At 43.9% G+C, this 12576-nt stretch overlaps 1 protein-coding gene across 3 annotated transcripts in view; it reads left to right on the top strand.

Annotated features, from left to right (window-relative positions):
* The window catches only part of LOC147639227 (uncharacterized), a 61324-nt gene that overhangs the window by 28532 nt on the left and 20216 nt on the right, over positions 1-12576 (top strand). For all 3 annotated transcript variants that reach the window (XM_086788576.1, XM_086788583.1, XM_086788589.1), the window contains exons 4-5: positions 7700-7840; positions 7985-8065. In XM_086788576.1, coding sequence (XP_086644702.1) covers positions 7700-7840; positions 7985-8065 — 222 coding nt within the window. The remainder of the gene's footprint in view (positions 1-7699; positions 7841-7984; positions 8066-12576) is intronic.

Here is a 12576-nt window from a genome sequence, read left to right as displayed (position 1 = left end):
GGATCCGTACAGTACGGTACAGCCATACGGTATGGTACTGTACGGATCCATACGGAAACATTTAAAAAAAATAAAAAATTGTGTGGCGTGTGGCGAGGTGCGTGTGGCGACCATGCGATTGTAGATAAGCGACCAAAATTTGGGCATTTGTGTGTACTTGCAAAATCGTGTCCCCTGTGTGTACCTGCAAAACTCTGCAGAGCAAACTTCTTCGCTCTTCTTCGCTCTCTCTCACGCCCAGACTTCATCATGCCGCGCAAGACTAACCCGAACTGGGCAATCCACACCAATGTCCTGAGGGTTGTTAACACCCCTTCTCAGCAAGGGTCAGGTACTCGGCTATGGGCATGCAAGTATTGCGGGGAGCAGTACACTAGCACCATAACTCGCGTCATCAAGCACATGACAGGTATCGGGTGCACCAATCAATGTGGTCCATGTGATAAAATACCGCAAGCTGTGAGGGACCAATTGATTGCGGAGAATTGTCCTGCAATGGGTGGTGCAAGTAGTGTTAGAGGTGGTGAAAGTACGCAAGATGCTCTCCATGATGCTTTTATTGGAGATGTTACAGGTTCAGGTACAGTAGATGAGGGTGAAAGTCTTTCGGCTTCAGCCCAATCCACCACAAGCAGGAAGAGGGCACGTATTGCCGATGATGAGGACCTCCTGCCACAAGATGCGAGAGGTACAGGGGAGGCATCAAAGCAATCCACTCTACGTTCTTGTATCTCATCACAAGCTTGGGTAAAGGAGCGGCAAAGGGTGGCAGAAATGGAGATTTGTCGTACTCTTATTGAGTGTAATATATCCTTCAATGTGTTAAGGACAGACCAATGGAAAAGAATGGTGAAAGCAATTGCGCAGGTAGGGCCTACTGAGACGTGGACAGGTCTTGAGTATACGAAGATGCGTGATGAGCAAAAGGCCTTGATAGACAAGGCGCTCACTCCTGTGAAAGCAGGTTGGCAGGAGTTTGGATGCACTATTATTTTAGATGGGTGGGCAGACATTCGCAAGAGGCACATAATCAATATCCTTGTGTCATCTTGCTTGGGCACCTATTTCTTGCGTGCCGTGGATGCAGGGAGAGCAGGCGACAGGATCATAGGGGAGTTCATTTATGGCCACATTCGACAGGCTATCCTTGAGGTTGAGGAGGACAATGTTGTGCAGGTGGTGACCGACAACGCCTCTAACTGCAAGGCAATGGGTCAAATGGTCGAGGCAGAGTTTCCACATATAGTGTGGACTCCATGTGCTGCCCATTGTCTTGATTTACTTATGGAAGACATTGGGAAGCTTGTTTGGGTGCAGCCCATTGTTGCAGATGCTGTAAAGATCACCACCTTCTTCCGCAAGAAGCATTAGGCTGTTGCCATCTTTCGGAGCCATAGCCCTTTGGATATGGTGAGACCCTCCAAGACCAGGTTTGCCTACATATTCTTGGTCTTGGATAGGCTCTACAAGATAAGAGATTCACTATCATCAACAGTTGTGGATCCAAGGTGGCGACAGATGCATCATTCAGAGGATGAGCGTACAAAATACTTGCAGAGGCGGATCCTGGATGATGATTTAGTACTTCTCAATTAGCGAAGTTGGTGTATTGCAGAGCTAACATGAGGGTCGTGCGAAGCTACCATGCTTTGGGGTCACCGAATGTATAAATTGAAATTTGGACTCAAGAAGAACTTAGAAGTAGAATTTTTTTTCTAGTTCAATGAATATCCAATATGCAATTTGTGGCATGTTTAAACAGGTTGATCCAACACTACTCAAAATGGTAGATGAACCCAGCCCGGAGCTTGTGGATCGGTAGATTAGAGATGAGCAAGAGGAGATTTTGAGAGCTTTACATAGAGAGCTTGAGAGCGTGGATCGTTGTGTGACCCGCTCACGTGCACAATCTCTCAGCATTCCTCTACGCCAGGCAGCTCCAGACCCAGGCTTTGCGAGACGAGAGAGCATTCGCAGGGGAAAGCTTCCAGTTCGTCGCACCCAGCAGAGGCGTGCAAATGAGGCTGTCGAACTCATTCACACTCAGATTCTCGAGGCACATGACGAGGATGCACTGGAGCTTGTTGCTGCTGAGCCAAAGTTCGATGAAGAGGGCAATGGTATCAATGATGGAGGCATGCTCTCTTCAGCAGAAGACTCATCATCTTCATCTGATGATGAGATTTGAGACTCTTGCGTCTAGACTCTAGAGTCTAGACAACTGTAGTGTTTCATTGTTTTGCTTTTTGCACTTGTGGACTTTCATGGTTCTTGCTTATATCACTATGACTGTTAACATGAGGTATTGTGTAATGGGCTTGGTAACTGATAATTGATTTAAACTTTAAGTAATGAGGTTTAGTCTTTATTTTAAGTATTTTGGTTGCTATGTCTACAAAATATTCAGGTTTCTAGGACTGTTTACAAATGGTACGTACTGTTTACGTACCTTAAAATTTGTTCCGTACAGAAGTATGTTCCGTACGTACTGATAGCGTGCCGTACACTACGTACCTTACCACCTTGGTATGGATTGACTTAGAGTCATTTAGAATTAAGCCAAGGGCTATATATGGTAAAAAGCTAGTAATAGAGCTATAGGCCAATAATAGTATGCTATTACTATATAAGTGTCTTAAGGGTCATTTATGAGGATTATTGAGGATCCCTTGTAGTGGAGGAGCTCCACGGAACAAGTTGGGCCTCTAGGCCAAAGTAGCAGCATGCAGGTAGGTGGTCTAGTGGTATGGGACCTAGAGCGAGCTGTTGGGGCCTAGCTGACTCGCGACAATCGGTGGGTGGTGAGCCATGAGCCACAACTGCAAAATGATTGTTGATCTTGGATCCAACTAGGGTTTATCTAACTCTGATTTAATGCAGGCTAACTAACCCTACTAGGGTTTCCAAGTATGTGGTCCTTACATGGATGGTGAGTCACTAGCCACAATCTATTGCGGTCATGTGATGCGTATGACATGGGGTCTATGAAACCCTTGTTAGGGTTTCTCAAGTATGTCGGTCTATCCCTAATCCCCTATGGTTCTAAGTCAGATAAGCCTTGGATAACCCTAACCTTAATATTGGGTTAGCACACGTCCCTAACCTTGGGTTAATCTAACTCTAGGCCGGTCATGATGTAACAATTCCCATAGCGACGAGCGCATAATTGGGAGTCTATAGAGCTTAGCTAATGCTTGGGGAGGCCAATGTGAATTAGAAAGGCCTAAGGGGATGCCTAGAGGCATTAATTGAAGGGAGTGAAAGTCCCGACATTGTTATGCATAATGAAAGATGCTCTTGGCTACCGTGTGTCCAAGAGAGAAATCGTGATCTTCAAAACCCTTTTGTGGTTGAGATGCATGCGGAGATTGCATGAGAGTAGCTCATGGTTGCTCTTAAGATATGGGAGCACTATGTTTTGGGGGCTAATTTCATAGTGAAGATCTTGTTAGGAGATTATGCTTTTGGCATTATCAACTTCTTGTGTGGTTGAGCTAAGCGATGGTCATACTACAAGGGTACTCCTTGTTTTAGGCAAATTCCTCCTCTTATTTGGGGATGGTTCTAGATCTTTGTATCATTTGTCTTTTACCTGATAGATGCCTCCAATTCTTGTCACAAATATCATTTGACTTCTCTCTCTAATGTGTGCGCGTATGCACGCGGGCATGTGGGTGAGCATACGTGCAGCAAGCAATCTACATTGAATCTCAAGCTTATTGATGCTCAACATGCAAAATAATTCACAAACATAATAAATTAAGGGCTATCTGAAATTATTGGAATAAATGGTTTAGCTTTAGGATTATCTTTAACCTTTGTGGTGGGTGCTTTTACAAGGAGTAAAAGGGACTAGATAAGTTAGTCAGAAATAGGTGTCTAGGTGGCATGGGTGTCACATGGCATGGGTCATGTGGGCACCCTATTTGAAGAGGTCTTGGAGGTGGCCTTAGATTCTCTCGAGGGGCACTATACATCATGGGTGATGTCATGGAAGTAGGCACCTTCATCCTCTCCCTATAAATTGGGAGGCCACACTTAGCTCCTTGTAACCACTGTTTAACTCTTGTATTAGCACTTGAATAAAAGGGCTATGTGCCTAGTTCTTTGTGGACTACATCTTGTGTCTTCTTGAGTTATCTTGTTGCTTAATGTGCTTATGGATGCTTGTAGTTGTGGGGCTATTTCCAATATGGTATCAGAGTCATGGCAACTCTCTCTATGTGAGGTTTTGTTCTAGCTATTGGTCAAGTAGAGCATATATAGCTTGTGGTTGAGCTCTTTGTGATGCATGTTTGGGTAGGAATTAACTTTGTGTTAAGTTCCTAATTCATGTTTTCAATGGGACTTATCCTCATGAAAGAAGTATCCCATGTGTGTGTGGGGCTACTTGAAATGTTTTAAGTTCTCATTAAGATTCATGTCTTTACCTTGTTGAGAGAAAGAGGGAGTAGTGCTAATAATACATTAATCTTTTTGTAAGAGTACCCATCATGCTAGATGAGGCTTCTATGTGAGGCATTTGCATCATGCTGGATGAGTTTTTATGTGAGGCATTTGATATTCTCTGATTGCTAGAGAGAGAGAGAGAGAGAGAGAGAGAGAGAGAGAGAGAGAGAGAGAGAATGAGTTACAAGATTGTGGGATTTCACTGACGTGAGAGATCCAAAAATCTTTGGTTTCCTCTTCAACTGGTTAAGGATGAGTAGTTGCTGGTTATGCTAAGCATGGTGGCTGACAGAGTGCTCTGATTGATAGAGAGAAAGCTGCTGATTATGTCCAAGCATTGTGGCTGACTGGGTGCATTAGTTGGTGTGCTGTGGATCTCCATCACCTTCGTGGCCATATAAAGACAGAGTCAAAGGCGAGGCTGGAGAGGCGACTCAGAGTTGCAGCAGGACAGAGTCAAAGGCGACTGAGAGAAGCTGGAGAGGTGACTCAGAGTTGCAGCAGTACAGAGTCAAAGGCGACTGAGAGAAGCTGGAGAGGCGACTCAGAGTTGCAGCAGTACAGAGTCAAAGTCGACTGAGAGAGGTTGGAGAGGCGACTTAGAGTTGCAGTTGGACAGTGACTGAGAGTTACAATCAAAGGCAACTGAGAGAAGCGACTGAGAGTTGCAGCAGAGCTGCAGTCCGAGATGTAGTCTAAGATACTGTTGCATGACGTTGAGGAGACAGCCGAGATGCACAAGCTTGGAAGCGGGCGTCCGACTGCTGAAGAAGCCCTGGTTCTCAAAGCAGCGTAGCAGCCGACTGCTGACAAGGAAGCCCTGGCGGTGGAGGAGCGCAGGCGCATTTGGTGCACGTGAATCAGCCTACTAAAAAAAGGCCCGTGAGCTGGAGTTATTTAAAAGGAAAGCTTAAATTGGCAACTCTATTTGAAAGGTTTTCCAAATAATATACTATATCCACAGCCTGTTTTCAGTTACTACTTTTGGTGGGTGGGTCAATCATGGTGTAGTTATGAAAGGGTCCAATTTTGGAGCAAAGGTTGTGTACACTCATTATTGAGGAGAAAATCACTTGTAAAAGGTTCTTACTAGGTATGATGAGATGAACATAATAGAAATTTCTTCAGATACCAAGGAATCAAGAGTACAAGGGGTGGTAGAAGTTTCTTCAAACTCATCCGTTGAGTTTCAAAATACTCAAGCACGGGTCCAGAGGGAGTACTTTGCAGCTCAAAGCATAGAGGAGGTAACATCCAGAAAAAGGGAGTAGACTTTTAGAGTAAAACAAACTGCCAGAAAAAGGACAAGGCATATTGATACACTTTGGGTTAGACAACCTAAAAATCAAAATTCAAAAAGGGAGCAATCGACTGGGAAGGGAGAATCAGACAAGGAAGCGACAGAAGAGAAGCCCTGGTATTACGAGGCTGCCCTAGCTAAGGACTTGGAGAATTTTTAGCTTCTAATATGGAGCTCTATGGTTGTGGTGACGAATTCTAAAACATTGGTTTTATCATTTGACTTGTATTAATCTTTCAGTTGTTTCTAAATAGCCAAAGTTGTTTGATTCTGCTTAATCTTGCTCTTCAAAATCTTAGTGATGGGAAAGGACTTCTTTGAAAAGGGTGATAGGTTTGATGGTACAAAGTATCACACATTGTCCATAAAAATGCAAATGGCCATGATAGAGAAGGACCATTGGACCATAACAAAGGGTGATATAAGAAACCAACCAGGGATGTAGAGGCACAAAAGGTCTGGGAAGCACTTGACATGAAAGCTCTGGCTTTCCTTGTCAAAGGATTAGATGACACTCAAATATCACAGGTAGCAAGTGCTGCTTCAGCTAATGAAGCATGGACTAGGCTTAAAGGTATCTTCGGTCAAACTAATGCTGCTTCAAGATTGTGGTTAAGAAGTCTTATGAATCAACTTTCAGGGGTAGGGGTGATCATCACGGAGGAAGAGGCTGTCTTTGTGTTGCTTTCTTCAATGCACCCAAAGTTTGATAATGTGGTTGGTGTTATTGCCAACCAACCAACCAAATTTAACCCTTGTTAGTGCAGCATCTCATTTGGTCATGGAAGAAGCTCGACTTGGAGTTTCAACTGATGGCATTGAGTCCTCAAGTGTGGAGGTACCAGTTACAGAATCTGCCATGATGTCCAAGGAAGAGAAGAAAAAGGAGGGACGTAAACCTTGCTTCTACTGCAAGAAGAAAGGTCATATGATCAAAGATTGCTTTCAAAAAAAGGCTAATGATAGAAAAGCTGAAGGAGATTAAGGACAAGGGCAAGGAAGAGGCCAACAAGGTCATTATTGATTCAGACTATGCTTTTTAGCAAAGGGTTGAATAAATATTGTAAATATTTCTAGCCAGTGGGCATTTTTATGATTTTGTGTGTTTTCAAAGAACTTGAACTTGGTAAGAGCCTACCCTGCGTGGTGAAGCTAAACCAAGAGGGAGTATTGGAATAAATGGTTTAGCTTTAGGATTATCTTTAACCTTTGTGGTGGGTGCTATTACAAGGAGTAAAAGGGACTAGATAAGCTAGTCAGAAATAGGTGTCTAGGTGGCATGGGTGTCACATGGCATGGGTCATGTGGGCACCCTATTTGAAGAGGTCTTGGAGGTGGCCTTAGATGCTCTCAAGGGGCACTATACATCATGGGTGATGTCATGGAAGTAGGCACCTTCTTCATTCTCTCCCTATAAATTGGGAGGCCACACTTAGCTCCTTGTAACCACTGTTTAACTCTTGTATTAGCACTTGAATAAAAGGGCTATGTGCCTAGTTCTTTGTGGACTACATCTTGTGTCTTCTTGAGTTATCTTGTTGGTTAATGTGCTTATGGAGTGCTTGTAGTTGTGGGGCTATTTCCAATAGAAACTTCATGGAAATAATATGCAGGCCTATTATGTTTGAATACCTTTGGCCATGCACGACAATGTACATGTGTATTCATCCTCCTTGGATTCTCAAGCATGCACATGCACGACAACGTACATGTATATTCATCCTCCTTGGATTCTCAAGCATGCACAAGCAATCTACATTTGAATCTCAAGCTTATTGATGCTCAACATGCAAAATAATTCACAAACAGAACAAACTAAGAGCTATCTGAAACTTCATGGAAATAATTCACAAACAGAATAAATTAAGGGCTATCTAAAACTTCATTTAAATAATTCACAAAAAGAATTAAATTAAGGGCTATCTGAAACTTCATGGAAATAATATGCAGGCCTATTATGGAGATAAGGATATGGTTATTTATTTACTGAGCAAAGGAGCTAAGATGGATGCTAAAGGAGAGTATGGAAATACACCCCTCCAGTTAGCTTGTGCTGAAGGTCACATCGAAGTTGTCAGTATCTTACTTCAGGTATAGGTGGTCTTTTTTTTCAGACGAAGGCTTACAGGAAAAAACATTGTCACCAAGGAGGTATATGAGAAAATTTATCATTTTGTAGGGATGCACAACCTTCAAAGGCTTACAAGATCTTCTTTGTATTTGTATGAAAGACAGGAGGGGGCTTCAGTTACTAGCAAGAACATGTTTGGAAACAATGCACTGCTTTTGAGTTTGAACCCTGAGATTGAAAAAATGGTTAGTGCTTATGAAACAATTCACCTTCTCCTAAAGTCTCACAATGCAATTCAATTCTTCTCTTAAGGGAATTGTTAAAGATTTGATATGGCCATAATCAGCACTAACATACTTCTTCTAATATAAATTTTGAAAGATACCATACTTCTTCTAACTACCATACTGATTTTTGAAAGATACCATACTTCTAACTACTTTTGCGTTCATGGTTTGTAAACAAAGCATCAGCAGGTTCTCAAGCCTCTATAAATGATTGCTTTTAGGCAGTGTAAGTTCATTGAGCACTGTGGGCACCTTGGCCTTGGCCAATAGGTGCTCAAACTGCAGCATACTTTAAGTTGATTAACAAGAAGTTTTTAAGGAAGTAGCAAATATAAGCCAAAGATTTGTCTTCTTAGAGCTTCAGAGAAGTGTTCTTGATTGATTGTTTTCTTGGGAAAAACCTTGTTTGGTGTAATGTTAAGGTAACAAGCCTGTGGATGGGTCTTAATCTCCTCCATTAGTTCATGCAAATGAGTACATGCTAAAGCGGGTTCAAGCATAAGGCATTCAACCCTAGATGTTTTCCTCAAAGGGACATGTCTTCATTGTGGATATTTGAACATTAGTGCCCAGAAGTCCTTCCTGGATTTTTTATTTGAACATTAGTGCCCAAATGGCTCCAAGTTTGTGGTATTGACTGATCATCAGTCAATCAAGTATGTGTGTGATGCGGATGATTTGAGAGGAAGGAAAGCTCGTTGGGCGGAGTTAATGCAAGATTTTGATTGTGAGATCCGTTATCGGAAAGTGTCCATGAATAATGTTGCAGATGCGCTTAGTCGAATTAGAGAGGTGAATACTTTGTCGTTCACCGAGATTTCTAGTGACTTATTTTAGTCATTGAGAGGGCTTTGCAAGACTGATAGTTATTTTGGTCCATTTTGGCAGAAGATCCAGGACGGGAGCTCATTGATTGACCAAGACTCAATGACTGAGCAGTCTACTATTCAGGCTGCAGCAGGAGGCCAGTGAATCATTCGGAATGGTTTACTATTCCGTAATGACAAAATTTGTGTACCACAGATCCCGGACATTAGATCTAAGATTCTTAAGGAGTGTCACGATGCCCCTTCTGCTGGACACCCTGGGGTACACAGGACACTATTATTAGTGACACACACTTTTTATCGGCCAAAGATGAAAGGGTATGTAGAAGATTATGTTCTCAAGTGTCAAATTTGTCAGGCAAATAAAGCTGAACGCTTTAGACAGGCTAGGTTGTTGCATCCTTTGTAAATCCCAGGTAATAAATGGGAGAGTATTTCCATGGATTTTATTACCGGATTGCCAAGAACACATCAAGGCCACGATTCTATTTGGGTTGTGGTAGATCGCTTGACAAAAATGGCTAGATTTTTACTGACCCGGAAGACTATTACAGCTATGCAATTAGCACGGCAGTTTATTGAGCAATTATTTAGATTGTATGGGTTACCGCCGCAGGACATAGTCAGTGATAGGGACTCTAAGTTTACGAGTGATTTTTGGAAACTTGTTTTTGAGAAGTTGGAAACAACTTTGAATTTGAGTTCCTCTGATCATCCTCAATCTGATGGCCAGACTGAAAGAGTGAATCAGATTTTGGAGGATATGCTTCGAGCATATGTATCCAAAAGACAGAGTTAATGGGAGGATTATCTTCCTATGTTAGAATTTGCATATAACAGTACTAAGTATACGAGTACAGGGTTTAGTCCTTTCATGCTTATGTATGGTTTTCAACCAAGATCACCTGTTACAGTAGGATTCTCAGGACTTCAGCATGATGCAGCACGTAATTTTTTGCAAGATATGCAGGAAATGTTACAAGTTGCGAAGGAATCTATTAGAAGTGCTCAAGATTGAGACAGGTTTTATTCTAATAGACATCGTTCACCCAGAGAGTTCTCTGAAGGAACTTGTAACATTTCCTGCAAGATATGCAGGAAATGTTACAAGTTGCGAAGGAATCTATTAGAAGTGCTCAAGACCGAGACAGGTTTTATTCTAATAGACATCGTTCACCCAGAGAGTTCTCTGAAGGAACGATGGTGTATTTGCGAGTTCCGAAAGATTCTGAGACTTTACGGACAGGTAGATCTCCGAAATTATCCCCTAGATATTGTGGACCACTTCGTATTACACGACGGATTGGTTCAGTTGCATATGAATTGGATTTGCCTTCTCATGTGAAAGTTCATCATGTATTTCATGTCAGTAGACTTAAGGAAGTACTGGGTGGAGCAGATCAGTTAGTTAATCCTCAAGAAATTATAGATGTCGAGGACATGACATTTGTTCCGCACGAACCTGAAAAGATTCTTGGATTTCGTGAAAGAAGATTACGTAATACACTTATCACGGAATACAAGATCAAGTGGAAGGATCGTGTTGAGGAGGACGCTACATTGGAGACATTGACTACTCTTCAGAGAGATTACCCTGGCTTTTTAGTGAGCTCAGGAGTGAGCTCTTAGAGGAAGGGGAGTATGTCATGTGCACAGTGTGTATCTACCGTGTGCTACACGCACGCAAGACTAGTTTCGAGGCTTGGGGAAGCTTGGAACTAGGCAGGCTGATTGACGAGTTGAGTTAGGGATAAACTAACGGGCGGGCACCCAAGTATGGACGGGTGGGCGTCCAAGTGTGGACGCTCGATGACCGGCCAAGGGCCTATAAAAAGGTGGCCAAGGTTTGTTATTGGGACATAGAGAGTCTCGCGAGTTTGTGAGAGCTCTATGGTCTTGGAGCCTGGATCTAGTGCAGACGTGCACATGCTATATGCAACCGAGGCCGGCAGCAATCTCGAGGCCCGCGAGGGCAGCTTCGTGGCGGTATGGGACGTCGCGAGGAGGAGATTGGTCGGTACGTCATCCTAGTTAGTTCAGCTCGTGGCTCGGTGGGGACAACCAAGTCTGTGGGCTTGCCCACGACTGTCATGGTTGGGAGGTGAGTTAGGCATGCACCCCCTTGTTGTTTGTTTGTTCGTTTGTTTGCAGGATTCGAGTCTCGTACTAGGAACGATCACGAGGAGATCCGTGGAGATTTGACAAAAGGGCACCCCTGCGGGGTTGAGCGAGAGAGCGGAAATCTGTCACCTCCAGCTCCGTGAATAAGAACTTGGTTGTGTGAAGCTGAGTAGAGTCCCGATACACCTTGGACCCACCCTTGTGGTGGGAAACCCATCTTGCACATCGTCCCCTCTAGAAAGCCCCAATCTACTCTGTCATAGACTTTCTCGAAATCACGAAGGAGAACAATCAGATTCTGTTGACGCATCTTGGCTGACGTGGTTGCCTCCCAGAAGGTGAAGATGTTGTCTAGATCTTGAACGAAACGCGTATGTTTACCATGAATTGAGTCAAGGAGAAAGGGTTACAGTCTCTGTGGCGGCTGATGGCCTTGGCTAGAATTCTGTAGGCAGTCCCTAGGAGGGTGATGGGTCTCCACTAATGAATCTCCAGTCCGTCACCACCCTCCTTGGGGGACATCAAGTGGATTAAACCCTCAGACAACCTCTATAGCATGGCTCCTCTAACCATTATGTTGTTAAGGCAGCCCTGAGGCCGCCTTCCATGAGATCCTAGTAACACATAAATAAGGAGACTGGAAGCCCGTCCTCTCCCGGCGGGCATTTTCCCCTAGGTAATGCCGTCAGCCTTTGCCAACTGCTCAGATGTGAAGGGGGTTAGGAGGAAAGTCCGGAGAGCATGTGGGACCACCTCTCTCATATGCTGCCAAACCTGCTTGCGCATCCAACACGTGTGAGGAAATGGGGGCACTTGTGAGAGGAGTGCTGAAGAAATCTGTGGCGATGGCTCTCACATGAGGGGGTTTTGTAACAATGGATCCATCTTGGCCTCGCAACTTGTGGATACTCTCTTTGCCTGTGTGGGCCTGCAATCCCAAAGAAATCTCTAGTGACCTTATCTCCCACCTGTATCCAAAAAGAGGCTCTGGCATGGTATCTGTACTCCTCCCGCATGCATGTGAGCTCTGTACGTGCGGTAGCCACAGTTGACTCTCAATCCATAGGCTAGCAAGACTCCTACGAATGCTCCTCTCTTGCTCTCGAAAGCCAGCCAATCTGCTTTGCTTTGCGTCTTGTAATAGACTGCCTACATCCAAGGTGCGTGCGGTTGCTCCTGAGTGAAAATCTAGCGTCTTCCAAATCCCCTCTATCTTGTTGCAAATCTCAGGATCTTGGATGAGGCTATCTGGAATCCGGGTACTCACATGTCTATCCTGCCTCTAGGGGTTATCTAGGGAGAGAATAACCGGTGCGTGGTCAGAAAAAGTAGTGCCAGCGGAAACACCAATCATGCCACCATGACCACAAGCCCACTCATCTACATAGAACCGATCTAATCTGGATAGGTTCAGGCTAGTATGCCTCCTGTTGGATCTGGAGAAACACAGACTCTCGGGATTGCATCCAAACTCTGGAAGATGCCAAGGGTCCTGTCTCCTGAGTGCCAAAATCAACTCCT

Source organism: Cibotium barometz, chromosome 4 (assembly GCF_041138505.1).
Source record: "Cibotium barometz isolate CiBa-2024 chromosome 4, ASM4113850v1, whole genome shotgun sequence".
Taxonomy (NCBI): domain Eukaryota; kingdom Viridiplantae; phylum Streptophyta; class Polypodiopsida; order Cyatheales; family Cibotiaceae; genus Cibotium; species Cibotium barometz.
Note: the sequence above shows the minus strand (reverse complement) of the source record. Positions and strands in the feature narration are given on the sequence as shown.